This window comes from Rhea americana, unplaced genomic scaffold (genome assembly GCF_003343005.1).
Source record: "Rhea americana isolate MKP2758 unplaced genomic scaffold, rheAme1 scaffold_97, whole genome shotgun sequence".
Classification (NCBI taxonomy): domain Eukaryota; kingdom Metazoa; phylum Chordata; class Aves; order Rheiformes; family Rheidae; genus Rhea; species Rhea americana.
The window spans coordinates 3,153,421-3,176,787 of NW_028187166.1; the positions used below are offsets into that span (position 1 = coordinate 3,153,421).

The window sequence follows — 23,367 nt, forward strand, 5'->3', positions numbered from 1 at the left end:
AGTCTGTTAAAGGAAGTGAGTTTGCAGAAGTTGAAGATAGTACAGGGTTTGAGGAAATCGGAGGCTTCCTGTATGACTTTGAGCAAATCACTTAATCGTACTGTCTCAATTTTCTTGTCTATAGAATGGGGGTATTGAAGAAGTATAGGTAGCTGGAAGGTACTAGCTCTTATCACTTAGGTGCATTTGAATTTTTGGTTGATAAAGGATTTGCAGAAATAAAAGTATGCTCAATATATATTATGATTATTATTACACGTGGCTGTCTCTTGTAGCAAGGATGTATATGTGATAACACAAAAGAATTTTGGGTTGTAAATATGTTTAGAAAATAGGTGAAATACCAGTATTTCAGTGAAATCCTAAAAATGTGATGCACCTGTATTCATCAGGCTGTTACTCTATATCATAAGACATTTTCCTCAATTTTACTGGTTGATAATGCTCGTTAATGACCATTTTACATGTTCTTGCCCCATTCCTGTAAAGGAACTGCTTAAAATAGCAAAAACTGAAAAGAATATGGTCTTACTGCCCAGGTTTACTGCTTCTTTCCCATGTAATTTAACTTGTAGAGTTCGGTTTACAAAGGTGAATTTGGAAATAGGATGAATGGCTTATGCAGGTTTAAACTACATTGTTGGTGAACTTGAAAGTGATTTAAAAATATGAACTCATGTTAGTTCTGTTATCTGGTATGCTTTTGAGTTCAAGTTTGTCATCCCACCCAGGTGAGATAAATTTAACAGTTGTGCTGTTAATTTAACCTGGCATGTTGGGATCTGTCTGTCTGTCTCCCCAATCTTTATGGATCATTGAGAGTACTAGGTTTCAAACAGGCCAGCTGTTCTCAAATCAAGKCTCTTCATACTCTCCAGCAAAGCTGGAGACAGAGAACAGGGAAGCACACAAAAGATGATGAAAGCTGGAGGCAGGAACTGTAGTTTGAAGACAGCCAAGTAATTTTACTTGCAGCTTCACTGTTAAAAATTTCCACATATCCCATGTTCAGTACCAAAATGTTTAAAAATGTAGTGTTAAACTGCAGTTCCTTTGGACTGTTTTCCTAAACTTTTTTTTACAAAGGCAGGCTTGATATGAGGAGCATTTCAAAGTGTTTTAGCAAGAAAGATGTAGTATCTCAGTCGTGGACTTTAAAGGAAATGAGAATTTAGAGAAGGAACCAAGTTCCACTGGGAGTCTTCTCCCTGCCACCCCAGTAGTTTTATAGTTATGTATTTTTTTTAATCATGTCACAATGCAGTGAATGAGTTTCTGGAGGAGCCTCGGATGGTGGGTAGAGGTTACYAGAGTTAATGGTGAAGGATGGCTCTGTAGCACTGCCAGCCGTTCAGCTGCRTTGCCTTTTATGGCCTGGCTGCTTCACATTCAGTGTTTCCAGTAGGTAGGAGTACAGCAGGCAGAGGCGAGTGCTCTGCGTACCCATAATTAAGAGTGTTACTGACATCGTGCCTCTCTTCTGTTCTTCAAGAATTTTTGCATAAACACTATCCACTAAAGCTCTAGCATGCCCCTATGTTCAACAGTAGGTAAGCATCCCTGCTTGCAGAGGTTTGGGATTACATGTGGGCGGTAGTACCCACAGCGCTCGGAGCGGTGTGCTGCTTTTCCGCTCACACAGCTAAGCTGAGGGTCATCACGATTTTAAGGCAATAGAAGTCTATTGGACACTACATAAGACAGAATTACAGTTTTCAGCCTATGATAGTTTGCTTCTCGTATGTGTTAGGGTTGGCTTGTATGGTGRAGTGAGAAAAATAGCTAGGAAATGTCACTATTAATGTAACAGACTGATACCATGTAGTATAAAATGTATGTAATGAGTGATGCATGGGCCTGAGGATGTATGGATTTTGGTGAATTGTGGGACTATCTAGCAGTGTGAAACCTATAGCTTTAAGCTTACTGCGTGAAAGTGTTTTGTATTTGAATAAAATAACCTGRTTGCCAGTAAATAATACAGTGGAAAAGGCTCTCTCTCTTCCTATTATTAGTTTTTCTGTATTAATTATTTTGAAAGATGTTTTGTAAGCAGAGCAGCCTGTTCTAGCAGTCAACTGGGGACTACATTAGAATTCGTGGTCTCTATTTACAGCTGTCATTGACTCACACAGTGATCTTGAACAAATTGCTTCTCCTCAGGAAAAGTGAGGCATTTAGAAGATAGAGGGAATAATATTTAAAGTGTATTAGGTTCTTAAATGAAGAGCATCACRTAAGAACTAAGTTTTTTTTAAACTAACTAAAAGGTTTTTGCTGCAAAAGGCAGCTGTACACTGTTCATGTAAGAAGTTCCTATGTTTTRAAGGACATTATCATTTAGTTTGCAGCTGACATTTCAGAGCTTATATAGCCCCTTAATGTACATGTGCATCTTAAGGTATGGGAGGGGAAGGTATCTGAAGGGRTGCAAGGTACTGAACACCTTTCAAAAGCAACAAATAACCAGCTTCACAAAGGCAGCAAGTAACTAGGAAGAAGAGATTTTTCATGTTGAGACTGAATGAAAATCAGGGCAAACATCAGTTGCTAGAATATGTCAATCAGCGGCAGCTTAGTAAATTCTGTGTAGAGAGAGATTTTAATTCAGCTCTAGTGTTCAGTCAGTAACTAAAGTTATCCTCTTCAGATAAAAGTACTTAAGATTTCACAGTATAGGAAACCAATAATTACAAGTTACACTGAACAATACAAGGTAGAATTGCTAAAGGGATTAATTAGACTTTGTCTAAATAACCACTATAATTGATGCAAATATACATCTGCAGTCTGCTGAGACATTAGATAGTCATCATACACCTGCTCAATTTTCCAGAGCTGCAGAACACAGCTGTCAGAATAATTTCTGTTTTATCTCTAGAACTCCTTGAGCATAATTGGCTGTCTGTTCTTTTGTTGTTCAAAATATTTTCTTTTTCTTTTCTTTATTTTTTCTAAACAGCACTTCCATGATGGCCGAAAGGCACAACAGCATATTGAAACTTGCTGGAAACAACTTGAAGCAGTAAGTGGAAACTTCTGAGATGTGACATTTAAACCATTTTTATACTGTTTTCATAGACATGGTTCCAAACATGACATTTGAAAAAGGAGAGTATATGAATAAAAGGTCTGAAAACTGAAGAAATGTGATACTTAAAACCCTGCTGTCTTAAATAAAATRAGAGACATGAGAGAGTCTGATTTAATGGTACATTTGGCTTTCCCCAGGATCTGTGTGTATCACGAGTAGCATTTCATTTGATATGACTTGAAAAGTGTGTTGAGCATTCCTAGAAATGCAGAGTCCCTTAGGTCCTGCTTAGATATTTCTTTATAAGCTGAATACCTTTCTACTGCTTGAATACTTGGAATAGGATCATCTCGAGGTTAAGGTACTGTTCCTCAAAAGTAAATACATCTGAATTTGGGCCTCAGCATTTGTTGCATGAGCATGTGAGAAAATGTAAGTGGAGAAAAGGATAGGAGAGGAGACAATAGTRACTCGAAGTCCCTTTCACAAATGTGTGCATCTTAGTAGCTTGCTTGTTGTGTATTCTAAAAATGAGGGAGGTGAATGTAGGAAAAAAATGATTTGGTAGACTACAGCAGAAGAGATGTTGATGTTAATAGGGAAACCACATCACGCATTGATGATGTGTGAAGGTTAGAGCGAAAAAYGTATTTACGGCAACTTTGTTTTTGCAATTTTTTTGTATGCCAATATCAACAAGCTAGTCTTAAAATCTCCTTACAATAGTTGCAGCAGACCAGTTTAGGGGCAGRATTGCTTTTTAGTTTTTCTGGGGTTTGGGGTTTTTTTGTTGTTGTTCTTCAAATAATGTTTCTTTTTCRAAGTGAAGACTTGTATTTTTCTTTTTCAGAGTAAAAGGCGGTTTGAACGTGATTGTAAAGAAGCTGATAGAGCACAGCAGTATTTTGAGAAGATGGATGCTGACATCAATGTTACAAAAGCAGAYGTCGAAAAGGTAAGCCAGAGGAAGGAGAGCCTACTTGTAGATGTGGATGTGGTAGGATCAATTCCACAGTCCTGCTGGTATTATAAACCTGCTGAGGCTTAATATCTTGCTTAAGTCAGTTCATAGGCTGATTAAAAAAAATAGAGGTGTATCTGCAGGGACCTGCATTTGCATAAAAATTGTAAACAGATGCAGTCAGATTTTTCAGTGTAATGGTATCTCAGTTTAACACAGYTGATGTGGCTCCAAATAAGTTTATGCAAAATCAGTTTTACCTAAAACCCCAGATTCTGTGACAGACTAGCTTTTGAGGACTTTCCCAAGACAATAGGTGCTTGCAGTTACCTACATGTTGTCTAATTCAGGTGGAATCAGACTTCATGCATTGTTGAGCAACACTTCAGATGTCCTGATGTCATTGGTTGCAGTGAGATATTTCCAGGATGGCTGTTCTGATGCTTGGGTTTACAGCCGAACAGCTTTTCATGTTGTGGAGAATCCTGGAGTTCTTGTTTGTCACAGATGGCATGTAGCTTTTACTTTCATTTCACATTTGCTGTCTGGTTGCAGAGCTGCATGTGGCTTTTGCACATTGACACCAATTCAGCAAAGCTTCTGAGCTGATGCTTAACTTTACACATATATTCAAATGTTTCAGTGCTAGTATTTTCTCCCTTTGGTGTGATTCAGAATCAGATTGCAGAAGGATGTACAGTGTTTAAACATCCAAGTCCAGTGATGCCCCTGTAGTTTAAGAAAGCAGGAATGCAGAAGATATGTTTAAGTTGCTTCTGTTCTGCTCAGAAGATGTGATTAGTAATTCTAATCAAGATGTTGCAAAGTGTAGGGGTAGTTTTGTCTTCCATGAAAGTTTGATTCACATAGGTAGAAAACAGTACACTTGAGCAGGTCAAAACATGGCATTATATGCATGTTTTAATGTGTACCCTGAAACAGTGTAGAATTTAGCACCTGTGGGAAAGCAGATTAGAAGTGTTCTGTCTTCATTTTACTCTTTGACAGTAAATTCTTGTCTCCTCTTGGTTCAGACTGTAGTGTCAGAGGTGCTGTTGTTTTATACGAAGATCTTTATCATTGAAATCTAGTTTACGTGGGATTCCTTTTAATGAGAAAAAGAAAATGAGGGAAAAACGCTCCTAAGTTTAAACGTACCAGACCTTTTGCTGCAGGAGCAGGAAGGGGAACTAAATTATACATAAGGAATGATTTTATAGCCCAAAATTTCCACTATAACTTGTAGGTTTTGCTTTCAAAAAGTCCACTTCATTCCACTCTTGGTTAATTCAATTCTAGGAAATTGTCGTATGAGTTTTTCCTTAGATCTGTGTAGACTTAAAATGTGTCTAGTATGCTGAGCATCATGGAAGTTGGGTAGAAGAAAGCATCAAAGATGCACATATTAAAAGTAGAACAGTAGCTCAGAAAACTTCCTCAGAAGTGTTACTGAGTATCAAAGTAGAAATACCGCTGTCATGTCTGTCTGTCTGTCTCTCTCTCTCTCTCTCTCTCTCTCTCTTTTTTCTTTTATTTTTTTTCTTCTGCATCACCTTCTGGGTTTGCCAGGGTACTTTATGGATGAATGCGTATACAGGGTATACAGGGATGTTGAAAATGTAATGCCACATGCACTTTTTGTTCCAGAGAAAGATCATAACTGCTTTATCTGTATTAAGTGATTCTCTTAGTTCTGCTAGAGCAGTGATGTTTGGCTAGTCTCTGGAGAAGGCRTTAGTTGGCTTCCCAGTTTTGCTGTCAGTCAGTGGGGTGGATGGAGAAGGAAAAGGTTATCAAAACGAGTGGAATGTGAAATAATATTACTGAACAGAGAGAACAGTGTTTTCTAAGTGCATGTGTTAAACTGGGTTCATCCATGTCAGGCCGTGAATAATGCCCTTTCTTTGCTTCCCCTTGCCCATGTGACTGGGACTGCTGTTACATAACTCCCAAGTGCAGAATAGGATATTGTTTAACTAAGCACTGCTGTTGGGGGCAGCTCTCTCTGACTTGCTCCAAGGAGATGCAGAAACTGCTCAGCTTCAAATAAAGCAAGATGATGACTTTTTATTTCCTCTTCCTATTGTAGTGCTTCTGATTTTCACTTGCCCCTTATGGCCTGGTTGCTGCAGTCTTGCTCCCAAAAATCCTTCAGGCCAGGAAAGCAGATGATTTGACTGTGGTCAGAGGCAGTACTATTCACTTGTTGGCTGAGCAAAGTGCTCTTCAAGCAGTGTGATCAGCTGCACTCATTTCTTGGGCTGGAGATTGACACCTTGGCTATTTTAGCTTGTACCTGCAAATATGACAAGACACTAGARCTACTTTTCACATCATGCATTAGAGTAACAGAAATGAAATTCTTCAGTGATTATAACGACAGATATCTAGCTATATAAAACTGCAACTCCCTAACACACCTAATGCTTTGACACAGGAAAACCATACAGGGCTCTGAATTGCTAGCACTTCCATCTTTCAATCGTAGTAGCCTTTGAGAAGTACAGCAAGAACTTCTGTGATAGAGCTGCCACTTACCAGCCCTTAAAATAGCCTTGCCGAAGGGATAGCTCTTGATATTACAATTTTCTAGTATTAAGTAACCAGAATAGTGGTAGAGAAACAAATTAAGAATTACTTTTCTCCTTGCTTCTTCAGGCTTCAGGACTGTTTAAYAGAAGCATGGTGAAGGTCCTCAGGTTTGTACTTGGAGGCAGGGCTGGGTGGGCAATACAGGTGTTCTGCACCGAGGACCAAACTGCATATGCAGAATGAGCTCAAGTTTGATGCAAGTAGGGTACATGCCATCTCTGCTACTCCTATGGCCATTATGAGTTTGTTCACATTTGCGGCCCCCCAGTTTGGTAGTGGATATAAAAGACAGCAGGATATTTAGTTTTGCTTACTCTCATCTCCTTTTTTGGTGTTGGTTACAYGGAGCAAAAGGCTGTGTTCAGATCTCAGTTATGGTCACAGTCTTTATGCAAAAATCAAAGAGGAGTAGGTTCAGAGTCCTTCAGCTCCCTTTCACATATTTGTACTGAGCCTTCAAATTGTGAGTAGCCAACATCTGCAGAGAGGATGTGCAAGTGTGAATGCACAGTGCAGGTTGGCACAAATGTTTTGACAGTTCAGTTTAGCACAGTGAGATAGAAAACTTGTGCATTGCAAAAAGCTGTACTGTGGCGATAAGTAAGCCAAGTGAACTGCATAACATGTTGATGCTAGCTGTGGGAAAGCTTATAGGTGTCACTGCAGAAGTTAAGCTCCATTTGGATGGGGGTGGGATGTATGCTTTTAAAGGAGTTCTCTTTCAAAAACCACAGTGGAGTTGCTTTAATTTTTTGACCATTTGGGGAAACAGCCTCTGTTACCAGTGCAGAGTCAGTGTACATATAAGGAAGTGCTCTATTGTTTGTTCCCTCTCTTTAGAGCTGCAGTCACTGAAAAGCTGACATCTTTATGGGATAACGTGGTACCCAGTGGAGTATGTGCAGAGTTCACCCAATAGTGGGGAGGGAGGGGAATCAACTGGTTTTTATGAAGGTTTATTTTCAAAATATATTTTACAGAATCTGCTTTTAAAGAGGAAGTGGTTGTGGCAACTCTGTGAGGGGATGAGTGCTTTTGCTGCTTTTGATTTGCATAGCAATTGAGGGGGAGGATGGCACTTCACAGGAGATACTGAGYATCAGGCAGAGTCTGCACATTTGCTGATGAGTAGCACAGCCATGTGTTGGAGTCCTAGATGAGAGTTGTTTTACTAGAAAATAATGTTATCTTCCGCTTTGGGCAGCATGAACTGAGCTGTGTGCAAGTTCCCGGTACTGCGATCCTGAAGTCATGGCTAATCACCTAGTTTTATTTTTCTGTTGTTGTTGTGTTAGGAGGATTCCACCTCAAGTGGTTTTGAGGTTAATGTAAATGTTTTGTGGATTTAGGAGGTAGCAAAAGGCATGGAAGTGCAAATTTGACCTTAACTATCACCTAGTGAGAAGCTCCTGACTTTGCTATAAACTTTATGTAGCTTGTTTTGTTTTATTTTTTCTGGAATGTTTTTGTTTGTTTGTTTCAACTGGTGTGTATTCAGCAAGTCTTTGACCTGCACCCAAAAAGACTGAGTTTGTTTTAAGATTTTATTCGTATCCTGTGATGTGCTGACATCTCTTCTGGTGCGGTGAGATTTTTCCTGTCCAATTTGCTTCCTTATTTTCTTATAGCTGCTTGAGCTTTTGGAAGTCAGCTATCAGTTTGAAATCAAACGTACTCCAAAATGCAGAATTATTGTACTATTCCTTTTTTTTTTTTTTTTTTTTTTAAAATGCTTCTGCTACTTTCTTTTCTTGTTCTCATACTGTGTCATATTTAAAAACAGGAAAACTGTATGGTTTTATTCCTGTGCTGTCTCTGAGACATTTAGGAGTTCATTAATAAACACAAATCAAGATGTACTGTTTTTTTTTTTCAGTGTTTATGGTGTTTTGGGGGTGTTTTTGTTCTTTTTTGAAAGGGAGAAACTGAGGCAAGTGAAGTAATTTTAAGTKTATTGAAAACTCTAGGAACTTTCCCCATTGCTCTCTGAGCTTCAGATAAGATTATACCTGCCTTGTCCAAGACTTTTTGTGTCCCTGAGTGGTTTAATATTTGCATAAAGCCTTAAAAACCTCGTAAAGTAGTATCACCATGATACTAATTTTCTGTTTGGTAAATGTAAATACAGAAARATACTTACACTTGACATCTGAAGCTTCATTCTCTTCTCTATTCTGACCCTAGGTGCTCGTTATCGATTTTAATGCTGTGTAAAGAGTCTATATCTCCTCCCTTGTCYATAGATGATACCTCTACTTACATAGCATTAGGCAGACATGAGCTGAATCACTGGCAAGGTCTTACTGASCATAAATGTAGAAATACTGCTATTGAGAGAGATTGCTGGAATAAACCAATCTTCCTGCCTTTGCAAATGGACTTATGCTGTCAATTGTTAAACTGTTCTCCCAGCTTATAGGCAGCTTCTGCCCTACCTGACACAAGTCTTTTCAATAAGAATGTACATAGCCTTACAATGAAGGATACCTGAGCCGTAGGCCCCAGAGAAATATCTGTTCTGTGCTTCAACATTGTCCTTCATACACCATTTACAGTATACTCTGTCAGAATAGCAGACAGCTGATGGTACAGCAAGATACAGTGTGCATCACTGAAATCTTTCAGGTGACCCACAGAGGTATATTTTCAGCTCAGAGCCAAGTTATTGCAGTGTAGGTCACAAAGGTTTTGGTCAGTTAAGACCATCAGCAGTAAACTCTGCAGCATAGGCAGAGATTTTGAGTGCCTGCCTTCTGCACACCTGAACCATTTAATGGGCTTCATTTTTCAGGAGATACTGAGTTGTCTGCCCTCTGACAACTGGGCTTGTGTTATTCCTTCCTTCTCTTCTTCAACTCAGTGCATGGTGGTATACTGAATTTCTCAGCACTTCACAAAATGTAATGCTATGTGAAGATGATAGAAGCTGGAAAAGCTCCACAGTATTTTTGTTGTTAATATGGTGAATATTTTTTCACCTGTTGCAGTGAATAATTCCAGGGACTTTGCTTCTCCTTGCCTGCTGTGATTTTATGAAAGTGCATCACCAATGTCTCAGTGAAATCGCAGGCTGGGTGAATAAGGCTCAGTCCAGCATGTAGTTTGAGAGGGCCTGGCCTCTGCATTTCTTATGCAACTTCTACCTTGCAAATAAGATTTTCCCCATGTTCTCTGCATAGTGAATTTTGCATGCATTGATTAGGCAGCTGCTTTTCTTTTGCTCTGTGGATGGAACTGGCTAAACCCTGCTGCARCTCTGCTTGTGACTTAGGCCAAATTTCTCATCAATTCAAGTGCAGTCTTGCCTTGGTAACATGATTTAAGGCCACTGTGTTCATCCTAAAGTAATTTTTATGCGTTATGCAGCCATCTGATGATCTCCTTTTGGAACTGCTTCCTTCCTAATGGGCAATGTTGTACGTGAATGTAGGGAGTCCCTCAGGACAGTCATTTGCATTTCTGGAATAGTAAGTCTTGTTTACAACTTGCCGTTAGTGACATTAAGTGACGATACAGCAGCTGTTTTCCTTTTAGACTCATGACTAGTGCATGAGTTTTGATTTCTAGTAAATAAAGAGTTAATAACTGTAGCAGGAGTAGCAGGATAATTTAATAATACCCTTATGTATCCTATGCAGATAGTGTGTTCGGTGTTAAGAGATCAAGGAGAACAAGTATCAGTCAGTTTTAGTATAAGATAAGGGAAATCCATCCAAATTTACATTTCCTCTTAGCAGTGCACTTCAATAATGCCCTACATAGCAATTTGACTGAGAATTTCATTAAAATGCAGCCTTATTGGGAGGGAAATTTACCTTGTGAAGCAAATAGGGAAGGAAAGGGGGTGCTTCTGAATTAAGGATCAACTCGTAATATAAGAAGCATTCATAGATAATGCAAAGCAAATTAGTTTATGCTTCGATGCTTTGGAAAACTAGTCTGTAGTCATTCTTTCTCTGTCAAAATATTAGAATAGGCTATTTTACCTGTCTAAGAACCGGATCAAGTAAAATTGAAGCAAAGACATCGGGATTTACTGCCTTATTTTCTGTAAGGTGTTCAGTGCAACAGTAAATGTATTGTAGCTATAAAATTGGGCTTTAATGGTAGCAATTTCATATCAGCCACTGTCTTCAGCCCTGACTATACACTGTGCATTGCAGTATTTGTAAAATCTTCACCAGAGAAAGGTGATTTAGAACTGTGTCCAGTATTCCAAGTGTGAACTAAGCAGTCTGTTGTACAGTCTTGGAATAATTTGTTATTTATATTCAATACATATGTTTATGCACTGCAGAGTTTAATTTGCTTATGTTAGTACAACTAAACAGCTCTCCAGAAATCATTTAAACTTTATCAGCCTCTGTTCCAAAATATCTCTATTCTTGTCACCTCCTCCCTTCGTTCCACATATGCTCCCCCCGACTGTGCGAGCGCCTCTTTCTTTAGCAATAACTCAGATTTTCATTAACTATCCTGAAGGAGGTGGATTTCTCCAAGCTGCAGGCTGGCTACTGCWCTTAAGCAAGGATTTCCCTATCAGCAGTTTGGTCACCAAGGCAATTTGCATGTTTAGTCTTTGTGGCATTAGAACTGCTGTACAAGAAGACAAACTTCTGGTTTCAGGGTATAATTAATTCATTATGGCCTTCAAACAGTATATTTGGTGGTGATACCTTTTGGACAAATGCCACAGTGGCAATTGCTGCTGTTCTTTCTTCGTTATGTAAGAGGACCATTACGTAACTTTAGACTGTGCTGAACACTTTGCAAACAAAATTGATGAGATAAATTGGACATGATAGAAAAGAAATATCTGTGTCCTTGCTTTATACATGGGAAATGAAGCACTGAAATTTTTGCAAGGGAGTCTGTGGCAGAACTAAGATCTAAAGCCAAGCACCCCAAGTCTTGGGCTGGCTTGCTTAAGAGTTCAAGTTAACCTCCAGCTGTCAGACTCTGTTAATCAGCTAGCAGCTGTGTTTGTAATCGTGCTACAGAACTAGTTGGATGAGTATAGGACTGATAGTTAGGTGAGTCCTTGTTGCAAAATATATACACACACACTTTTTTAAAGGTGCTTCCACAATGTTTTATTACTCTAGTATTTCGCTTGTTAGTGTGCGCTTATATAATCTGGCAGAATTACATGGAATGCTAGTGCAATAGATAGCATTTCCTGAGGTTTGATCATGAAGACTTTCCATTCCCTGTCAGCTGTTTGCTCATCTGTATATTATATTCAGCCAAGTGATTTCAGGAATACACAGACTGTCAGACTTTTTTCCATCCCTTCTAGCGTTGAAAATAATGATCTTTTGTTTTCCTTTTTTCTTCTTCCCACCTCTTCTTTTGCACTCCCCATTCTATTTTCTTGCTTTTTCTTGTTTCAAAATTTGTTTTCCTGAAAGCCTTTTTTTGCTTGCCAGCTCAGAGAGATCAGACTGATTATTGCAAAATAGTAAACAATGGAGCTTGATTTGGAGGCTGTGTAAATCAGAGCCTGAAATCCTGGCCCTGTTTTGAAGTCCATGGCAGAATTCCCACTATTCGTAATGATTCTGCAAATGCTGCCAGTGTTGCTGCTACCAGGAGGCGCCCCACTGGGGACAATGCCTGCTGGTGGCAGCGAGCAACTATGTGAGAGTGTCTGTGTAGGCAGGACCAGAGGCTGCAGCTGAAAAAATCTGGAAGCAATTGAAAGCATTCCTGAAATTGGTGAAGTGTTTCTGAGTCTGCCTTTATCATTAACTTGTTTTGAAAGATTTGGATGCTTTTTTTTTTTTTTTTTTTTTTTTTTTTTTTGGGGGAGGTCTTTTTTTGTCTGTTTGCATTTTAGTCTGATCTTGGTTTTAACCAAAGACGGGTCTATTCTGGAAGGCAGTGGCCTGGCAGTGATCTGTCTCGCATGCTGTCCAAGTGTTATTTTTTTTTAAGGGGAGGGGACAGGGAGAAAAGAAGAAAGCAAGCTTCASTAAAAAAGTTTTGTCTGGAAACTCTGCCACTCTGGGTAAGAGTAACTGCTGAGAAGTTGAACTGTTCCACTCWGTGTGGATCAGATGAATAGTAGCCAAAGCTTTTTTTCTGCCCTTTTCAGTTATTCATATCACTCCCACCACAACAGCCTTGAGGAATTGCATTTTTTTGTCTGTGTAAACCCAGAAGACAGTGTGTCTATTGATCCTGCTGCTGTTTCTGGAATGTGTTTTAGAAAATTGTTCTCAGCAAGAAGATACCCTTCATTTTTTAATCATTGTTGTAGACTGAAATGGCAGAAAGTGTAGCCCCTCCCCAATTTATGCTGCACTTGATTGCCAATTTCCCTTCACATAGAACATGACTTTGGCGGGGGCGGGGGRGAAGGTGTATGCGAGTAACATAGTACAGGAATTTGTTGGGCTTTTTAATTCTGTAAAGCATCATGTTATGCATGGCAATGTGCCTGCATTTTCTCACTCCTCTAAGATTGGCGATGCTAGTCATAAAGGAATATTCTCTTTCTCTAATTTATTAACTTTTGTGAGCTCTGGTCAAAGGCAAAATAATTAGTTTTGATTTCAGGTCAATGTATAAGACTTGTATAGTACTGCATGTTTGGAAGGACTGTTGAGAACTTTCACTATTAGTAATTCTTCAGACACATTCATGTACAGTGGCTATCCCTGCAAAGTTGCATCATGTTGCCAAACTGCCACATTTTTCATGCATATGTTTTACAAGTGACAGGTAGGCTCAGGCTAAATACGAAATTTGAAAGTAAACTGCCTTTCTTCTTGTAGCAAGTACTACAGGTTTACTCTTGAAGAGTGAATTCCCCAAATCCCTTGAATGTATGTGCTGTTTTCTGATTTTTTCCAAGACACAGAAAGGTAACCTCATCCTTCCCCCCTTTAAAAGGGGGAGTGGATGTTTCTTGTTGCATGACAAATACCTAGTCTTGACATGTCCCTTACAGCTGAGAGGAAATCTGGCTGTCTGTGGAAGATCTGGATTGTGGTTTCGTATGCGGTGCTGGAAACCTGAGCACTTCCTCAGTCCTCCCTGTCTGCCTAAAAGGAAAGAGGATGTTGACTGAAAGCCGCATGACAGTGTCGTTCTCCCATATCTGAAGTCATGGTCTGGTTCTCTAGAAACTGGCTATTCCAAAGTCTTGCCTCCAGAAAATACCATTGAGATCAAGTATTTTAAGGTTAATTCCAAGAAGCCTTAAAAAATACTCTCTCTGAAGTCATCTAYGTGCAGTAAAGAGCAGTAAAGAAGACAAAATTGTATTTGGTGTTTATTTTCTGTTAAGCTCAACTATAAATTGCTCCTAAAATATTCTGTTCCCTCCATAAAGCTCCTGTAACTCCATGCAGCCCTAGGCTGCTGCATCTGTTACTCTGTGTTCAAACTTAACATCGCCATCTTATTTTTTCATTCTGTGCTTCCAACAGAGTACAAGAGCCTAGCAGTAAAATAAATTCTGTTAATACTAAAAGTGATGATGTTAGAGTAAGTGACACATTCAATGAAGTAATACAAAAAATTCCAGGCTTTTTTATATTTTTATTTTAAGATCAAAATGTCTCACTGGAAAAATATTTGAGCTGTTTCTAGCTTGCCAAGTGCATAAAATGGCCAGGAGAAACAAAACATCACTGGAACTCTCATACAAAATTCTTGTTTTTTGGAATGTGCCCAGTTTTRCTTACTCATCTACTGTCTCCTTTTATTTGGGGCCAGTTAAGATAGTTTTGGAAACTGAGAGTCTACTCTTGTATATGTTTAGGTCYGAGTTCCCTTGCTCATATCCAGCCAACGAGCATGTTCATGTGAATGAACTCTGATAGCTTAATGTTTGCAGGATCTGGCTTGAAACGTGTAATAACGGATTTCTTGTTTTTCTGTTTCAACCATAGAGTTGTGGGGCAAATTCCTGACTTGTACTGTTTTAAAGGAAAAAAAAAAAAAAAGGCCCACCACCTAGTAGAAGTGGACTTGGGCCTTCTACAGAGTCAGCTCAAACAATGGGTTGCTCTTAGGTAGCTGAAGAGAATGGGCCTCACAAATGAATATTGATCTGTAGCAGCTGAGTCCTGAGGAAGGGGTTGGGAGACAACTGTACGTTACTCTTACAGCTGTCCGACTTTCCATGGCTGACTTTGTTTTGCTGGTATATTTGTGTGTGTTGTACAAAGCTGTATTGTTTTCCGCTCATGTTCAATGTAGCTCATACAAGTGTGTGGATGAGAAAATTTAATAAATTATGTAGCACTTAGGCACACACACAAAAAAAGGATATGTTTTCTTGAAATTTCATTGTTGCAGGTAAATTTTCTGAGGTTTTATATGCTCCCTTTAYGGGAGTTAGTGGTCAATTAAAAATCCTGGTGGGACTTTTGGGGGTTCATTTACCTGGTTACAGTCAGTCTTTTCCATTTGATGCTACTATTTCATCTCCATTTATGCACCCTGTACCTAGAATTTTCTCACTGTGCTTGAATTACTCTTTTTGTAAAAAGAATATGAAGGGGATCTAGGAAATTCCTACAACTGACTGCTGGCAAAAGCAATAGCTGAATTAAGGTGAAATAAGTTATTAGGTGAGATGTGTGAGCTGGGCAAATGGGAGGGAAACCTACTTCTTTAAAATTGAGATTTGAAGCCTTCTGGCAGAATTTGATACCTTCCAGTTACAGTTACTAAAATGTTCCATGATTTGGTATTTCAAGGATTTATTGTCAGGAAACTATTGTCTGCTTGGAACAGTTGAGATGATAACCCAATTCTGAACAGTTTTTAATGGCAGCCCCCTTCTTAGAGTATGTTAATGTCATTTCTCGAACTGTTTTCCCTGAAACATCCAAGAATGCTTTAAATGATTTTTTTAAAGCAGTCTTTTCTTAAAGGGATTTATTCTGGGACTGAGGGAATGATCGCAAGGTAGCGTTCAAGAAGTATTCTCGGCACTGGTCCAGAGTTAGGTAGACAACAGTAGGTGAGGAAACTTCATTGACTGTCTGAAAACTTAGTGTGAACAGGAGGGTTTAGATTAAGYGGGCCTGGGATTTGGCCTTGTAAATCAAAGGCAAAGCTCCCCTTGACCTCCCTGGAGTGAGCGTTTGCTCTACAGCCCTGGAACAGGCTCTGCTGGGACGGGGGAGCGTGCGAGGTGGCGAAGGGCCACGTAAGAGCGTAATGAGCCACAGCGCTCTGGCTGGCTGAACAGGAGCTCTGTGAACAAGTGGGAGAGGGAGCTTCAACAAGTGAATGCAGAGTGGGGAACGAAGGTGCATGGGTGCAGGGARCTGTGCAGAAAGGAAAGAGAAGGAAGAGCGTCTGTCTGAAGGCCATCAGCAAGGAAGAAGGCAGCTAAAATAAACAGATGGAGAGACAGCAAAGGAATAATACTGGGCACTGAAACAGATGACACAAGGCCTTGGGAAGAAAAATTGTGGAGAGAGATCTGACAATATATAAAGGGTCACTCAGGGACAGATTGTTCCAGGGAAAGAAGTGAGGTTAATTGCCCGCTGCTCTGCTATTTTAGGCTGGGTAGCAAAGCAAATCATCCRTGTAGGTAAAAATAGGAAAGGAGTTGTGTTTTGGCTGCTGCTCAGGTCCCCCTTTCCTTGTGCAGTTCGTGCCAGCCCTTTTCAGGGAARTGTAGGTACAGGAACTTTGCAGACAGCACTGTGGGAGCATGAATTAAGGTGTTCTGCCTTGGTGATGTGCTAAATAATGGGAAATAAGACAAAAACAGCCTCCTCATCCTTCTGTCTTCCCTTTTCCCCMAAAAATACTGCTAGCCAACAGGCAAGTAGTTCATTTGAAAAAAGCAGGTGSCATCCAACAAGGCATTAAGTGGAGTGAGAAGAGTCCATAATATGCAGAAAGTTTGAGCCCCTAAGCGGGGTGGGGGGGGGAGGCAATTTTTTTTATTGTGTTTTAGGTGTAGTAGGAAGAGAGGTGGTTCTTGGAATACAAAATGGTTCGTGGAAATGACATGTAACAAAAGCAAAAATCAGTAGACACCAAGCATAATAAGAGCCATGCTMGTTGGGGAAATGGACTGTTTTTGGTCGCAGATCTAGCAGAAAGACTTGCTGTTTGTTTAATATAGATGGAAAATGATGAGAAATGTTCATTTTGAGGGTACATCTGAGATGAGAGGTGTTACTACTTAAGCAAATTAGGAACACAAGTTTTCCATATGCCACATTTTCACTGATTCAATTGAAATTTCTGAATTTTAAAGGCAGACATATATGCCAGTTTAACAGAGGGCAAAGCTGTGCTACATTTGACAGAAGAATGAGGACTAAAGTCCAGCAGTGCACACTGGATCCTTAAGCTTGAAGCAGATGAAACAGATAACAGGAAATGGCAATAAATCAGAAGTGGAAGTGTTCAGAGCCCCATATGCTAATGTTTCTGAACTGCCTGTTGGCAAGGATAGCAACACTAGGAGCAATGCRGTGCAATTTATTTCCATACAATACAAATTCTGAATTTGTTTTGGCATTTCTTTAGGCAAGACAGCAAGCCCAACTGCGACATCAAATGGCAGAAGACAGCAAAGCAGAATACTCTTCAACTCTACAGAAGTTCAACAGTGAGCAGCATGATCATTACTACACACACATACCAAATATCTTCCAGGTGGGTGTCTTTGGCAGCATTCATGAGTAGGCCGTATTCTTCTTGTGAGGAGGAGAGAGGGATGTATTGCACATTGGTCCAGTTCTGTAACCCTGTCCTCCTTTTGTGTCAGTTTTTTCTCCATTAGCAAACTTTATTTGCAATTTACCAATCCAAGAGCTAGAGAGCTTGGTGTGATAAATTGTCTCCATCTCTTAAACTAGATACCAAGTGATCAGTAATATATGAACTACAAGACATTGGATTGTCACGACAGATTACAGTAGTCTTTTTGGAGTTCTTCACAGTCTTGTTCTATTAAACTCTTGTGTCCGTGCAGCTGGGGAATGAGAGCACTATTTGCGTTGTTGGAGAAGTCAGCTGGGTATCCTTGCATCTGTAAAGCCTCACAGTCCTTTCTAACCTCTTCTCAAACCAGACTTCACAGATGTTTAATCTAAATGACAATAACTCTGTGATAGTGAATGTCAGGGCTTAAGTTTGCTGATTATGTCTTCAGATGCTTAGGACAGACTGTAGAGCGAGAACAAAAAAACCATCAGATATATATTGACTTAAGATCTGAATTTGTGSTTGAATAAAGAGAGAGTAATGTAGTGGAACACAGGTCCTAAATGATTGTTCCATTGTAATGGGTCATGAGATTCAAGAAGTGGAAAATATAACCTCTCCAAGAGAGAAGTTGTTGCATGTTTATCATCTGATCAGAAATAACTGATAYTTACATAGCAAATAGACATTTTCTTATTTATAACTTGAAATTTTTAGTTATAAATGCATCTACTTATTYACTTCACGATCTTTCAAATCATAATTTTGAGATAAATTATTCCTGGCATTACATGCAGACTACTYTCAGTATTTGTGTATTTAATACTAAATCTGATAAGCACTCTGATTTATAGGTAAGTATGCTGAAAGTTCTGCAGAAGTATCCTTTTTGCACTAGAAAGCTCTAGTATTTTAAGTACTGAAATAATGGTTACTTTTTAGAAAATGGTGTCTGTTGTTTCCTTTAATTGTAGCATTTTGTTTTTGTTGGCTTTTGGCTCCTTCAAGGTTATGCAGATCTTTTTTGTTAAATTTGACAACTTTCCATCAGATTCCTACAGTCTAATGTGAAACAGGCAGGTTTTGCTCATGCCCTTTGGTCCTCTGTTATAATCTGTCGTAAGTGTGTTATGCCACRTCCACTCGCCCTGTGTTCTAAACTGCAAGTCTGTGGAATAGATAGTGGGGATCACCACACTGAATCTGGTGACCAGCAGGGAGTGTGTGTTGATTTAGTGTAAACAATACATGATGTATAGGACTACCTGCAAAGCAAGAATCACCTTCTGGGGGGTGGAGTGGGGAGGATGTTAGGTTTTTTGATCATTTGGATTCTCTCTTGGAATGAAAAATATAATCTTTCAGAACATGTCACAAAACACATAATCCTTGGAAAGCTTTTTCATGAAAAGCCTTAGGAGCCATCCTTACAAAAGTCTAAGGTGGGGGTTTTGACCAATCAGCATTTTCTAACATAAGAATTTTTCAATTAACTTTCAAGTTATAGTAGCACAGAGAATGCTCTGAGAATAATATTTTGATGTTTGCAGGAATAATGTAAATTGCTGCTTTCATGACAAAACTGTCCTAGTCTGGCTGTTTTTAAAAATGTATTTAACTCAAATTTAAAAGGAGCTGATATATGCTAGGGAGAAATTGATTGAAACTGAAATTACTTTCGATATTTGATCAAAATCAAATGTAACATTCTAGAAAATACAAGAAATGGAAGAAAGAAGAATCGTGAGGATAGGTGAATCCATGAAAACTTTTGCAGAGGTTGACCGCCAAGTGATCCCCATCATTGGAAAGTGTCTGGATGAAATAACGAAGGCAGCAGAATCAATTGATCACAAGAATGTAAGCGTTGCATTGTTTGAATTGTTGATTGCCATCTTTACTGCTGATCACTTTGTATGGAGACTTAAGTCCTGGGTGCAGGTCACAGTATGAGGGCTCTGAAATCATAGAACTAGAACAAGAGACAGATTATTGTCCTAAGTTCTTTTGTCTCATGCAGTGAGTGTCTCATGCCTTGGATTATTTCCCAAATCTACTTAATGTGCAGGAATGCAACTACTGCCATATTACTTTTTTCCAATTTTTTTTAGAAATACTTTCTTCTTTCAGTAGAGTTAATACTTCTTGAGATACTGTTACTGAAAAACCGGCTTCTTCATAGAATAAGGAGAGTGGTGCACATCATTCCAGATACCTGATCATCACCAATTCTTATACAGATGAATTTTCTTCATAATGGTCAGACATTGAATGTTGCAGAAACATCTGTATTTCTGCTGCTCTTATAATAATGGAAGTACTTACAATGTTGGCTATATAAATAGTTGAATATAACTAGCATAATTTACTACTTTACAGTAAATTCTTTCTTTGAAGATTTGAGACTTACTGAACATTATTGTAGGAGTAAAACAAAACTGTATTGACTGATGAAGAGTTTCCTGATGTACAGTCAGCACAAGGGCAAATAAGTTTTCTATTCAGTTTTCAAAATGATCTGCTCCCTTTGTAAATGAAGTGTCTGCCTGCTCTATCAACCCTTTTCATGGATCACATTAGTGCTTCAAATACAAACAGCGTGTGTCTTGCTGACTGTTTGAATTTCCCATATGTCTTTTTCACTGGAATCCTTTCTGTGCTGTTCATTGCCCAGAACCTGGAGACTGCAGTTAATTGGCGGCATAAGCCTTAGGCTGAGGGTTTGAAATGGATACACTACTTTCAGCTTAGCAGTTGCTCTCGCACAGAGCAGCATGGGAATGGAAAGCCAAGGAATATGAAAGTTACTGGGTTTTGGGGGGCGTGGGAGAAGGGGGAGATGAGACCCTGAAATGCATGTTAGAACAGTGTACCCCTTTGGGGTACAGTTTGGGTACCGTTTTTGGCACTGCATGATGAAAATCTTGCTACGATTAGTTTCATACCTAGGCCTACACTCTGCTTGAAACCTTTAAGGAGACCTTCAGTGAAACACCCAAGGTTTAAGCTAGATTTTTGAATGAAGATGAATTTTTACATTCAAGTTGGTTCTTTTCCCTCCCCTGCAGTATGTCAAATTGATGGGGGGGTGTGTGCGCGCAGAAGTGACATTAGAACAAGATGGTTTTGAGCATCAACAACAATTAATACCATGTAAACACTGTGCTAACAAAAATGTATTTAACAAAATTTATCTCATCTGAACAATTAAGAGTTTAGCATATTCTATCTGGAAAACACTGGAAACCACAAAAGGGTTCTTTTTTCTTAAATATCATCAAGAATTTTTCATCTACTAGAACAGATGTTTCTAACCTCTTTGGTTCCTGTAGAAGAGAGATGCCTATTTCTGCCCTTTTGCAGCTCCTGCTACTTTGTAGGAGTCGCCGTAGATGCACATTGTAGCATTCGCAAAGTAGCAGTTGCAATCTAGAAATAGAGAAGGTGATAGATTTGATCCTGCTTTATCCAGTGATGCAGCCTGTCCCATCTCACATCTTAAAATTTAGGAAGCAAGTTTTGGTACTCTCCAGCTTACAGGAAAGTTTCTCCTTCTCCTGAAAAGGTTCAAATTGAAGGTTATCTCCTTTATTCACCTTTGTTAAGCTTGGAATAATTTGAGTAGGAAAGTCTAACTAGATCTGAGCTGTAGTCCATTCTGAATATGAGGTCATATTCCAGGAAAGCTGAATGCAAGGACAGCTGGTGACAATATAGCTAGCACAACAGTGAGTAAAACCAAGAGCCTGCTGTGCAGGAAGCATTGTGTGAAATTCTGGGCCCACACAGATGTGTGTTTCCCAGCTGGGAAAACACCACTATAATATCACCAAATGTGAAATGTATGAGTGACCTTACAAACCATGAAATTGATACAAGGCAGTGACTTATTTGAAGTTCTTTCTTAGCTCTTGACTGATGTTCTTGGTTTTCATTTTCACTTTTTCCACCCAGAAAAATCACATTCAGAATTACTGAAGAAGGGGAGAGGGTAAATGAAAGCTCTGCTCCTCATGCATTAACTCCAATTCAGAAGCTAGGGCCTTAGGTGGAATAACAAATACAGGGGATATATTGGTCAGAGAGAAAACAATTACAGGGAAAGCTCTCATCCTAGCACTTTACCACTTTAGCTTGTGTATTGAACAATGAGTCAACTCTAGCTGGAAGGATTTAAAAAACTAAGTTCTGCAATGTTTTTCATTGCCAGTAAAACATTACCAGCTGATGGTAAGGGATTACTGTTTAAAAATAATAAATAATTAAAAAAAAAATAGGCAGTACTTTACACTTCATCTGGGCATCTCTGAGCTTTTTTTACATTCTGTTTTGAGCCTCACATAGGTGGGATTTATACTGCATCTATGAACTCCAGTGATCTGTAGCATCAGAACTTACTTGCTATAATAGCAAGTAAGAATGAAGTTGTATAGTTGTATTAAAGCTTTGGAAGTGCAGGCTGCTAACAGGCCTCTTTTCCATCACCAGCTGTGTGTTCCCTCCCTCTATTGGTACTAGCAGGAACTTGGAAATCATTTCTTTCTGGAGCCCCTGTTTCATTGGATGGTATTAAAACCAAAATGATAAATGGAAAATATTTTGTATTATTTAAGTTGCAAAGAAGGAAAAGTATTGCCTCATGCCAACTTGCAAAACAGCCAAACTTTTAGGCTTACTCCATTTGCAACTGTTTAAATAGGATTGCTTTATGCCCTCTCTGAAGCATGTAAAACTCCCACTAATACCAGTGGAAGATGTCAGAGTTTAGCTGGGAGTACTGGTTAGCTCTGTTTCTAATATACTACTTTTCCATCTCCTTTTTTTATAACAGCTCAGGCAAAGCAGAGGTCATATTTCAAGGGTAAGCTGTAGTGACTGCTAAGTGAACCAATGCAGAATTTGCTTCTGAAAGCTCTAGCAGCAGAGAGAATTAATTTGTTGTGGACTTGAAAGTTCCTGTTATGACATTATCTCTTTTTGATAATGCATAACCAGTGCATGCTGGTTATTTTTAGTCCCATTGTAGTGGAAGGATGTTTTTGACTAAATAGAAGGAATACCATACAATTAAAAGAGGAAAAAAAGAAAGGCTCTAAGCATAGGATAAGATACCAGTAGAATATTTAATGTAACTTTGTTTTTATTTATTTCTGGTCTCTTCTCTCTTCCTTCTTGGCCTTATTTTCATGATTTTTATTAAAAATCTCTTCAAATATTTAGAGTTAAGGAAGTTTTAATGTCAAACTAGGACAAAATAGAGTGGTGTACTTCCCTTAAAAGTTGTTTGAGTTTTACAGTGTACCTGATAGACTGAGGATATCAGGCCTTAATTTGCTTCACAGTCCCCTGGATGCTTTTACAAAACTTTTCCTATATCTCTTTTTGCTTAAAACCTGGCCTCTGAATATGTTGATAATCACTCAACTTTTTGTGAATGCTATTTTTATCTACAGATACAATCAGTCTTTCAAAATGGCAAATTCACCCTTTTTTTCTGAACAGGATGGCTGTGGTCTTCTCTAGAGGCTCGTGAGATATCTGCCTGTTGTAGCATAATTTCTCTAATGATCTTTGAGTGAAAACTGTTAAAGTATAACGTAAAAAGCTTTCTTCCCAGGAAGTCAAATAGGTCGTGTGTTTTTTTTTTTCCTGGGACCATTAGGTTTAAATGCGTTTTCTGAGCTGAAGTCTGAGTCTGAATTTATGTATAATTAATTGTGTTTGTAGGTCTCAGCAGGAAAAAAACAATATATTGCTCTTGTGTTCATTAATACCTGCCCCCTCCCCCCCCCCCCCCCCCCCCCCCCCCAAAAAAAAAAAAAGGCAAAACCACTGCATGTAGTGTATGGCTCACTTGCCTCTAGTGCTCCTAATAAAACCAAAAGGGTAAGCAACTTTAATAGAGGAAGAGTTGGAAGGGACCTCTGGAGACTACCTGGTCCAACCGTCCCTGCTCAAACAGGATCAACTAGAGCAAGTTGCCCAAGACCGAGCCCAGCTGGGTTTTGAGCATCTCCAAGGATGGAGATTCCACAGCCTCTCTGGGCAGCCTGTTCCAGTGTTCAGCCACCTCACAGTGAAATAC

The 23,367-nt window shown here is 39.1% G+C and overlaps 1 protein-coding gene across 14 annotated transcripts in view; it reads left to right on the forward strand.

The window, feature by feature from the left end:
• Window positions 1-23,367, forward strand: part of FNBP1 (formin binding protein 1) — a 99,111-nt gene that overhangs the window by 46,220 nt on the left and 29,524 nt on the right. For all 14 annotated transcript variants that reach the window (XM_085325252.1, XM_085325260.1, XM_085325248.1 and 11 more), the window contains exons 5-8: window positions 2,963-3,025; window positions 3,885-3,989; window positions 17,103-17,231; window positions 18,996-19,142. In XM_085325252.1, the coding sequence (XP_085181378.1) occupies window positions 2,963-3,025; window positions 3,885-3,989; window positions 17,103-17,231; window positions 18,996-19,142 (444 nt within the window). The remainder of the gene's footprint in view (window positions 1-2,962; window positions 3,026-3,884; window positions 3,990-17,102; window positions 17,232-18,995; window positions 19,143-23,367) is intronic.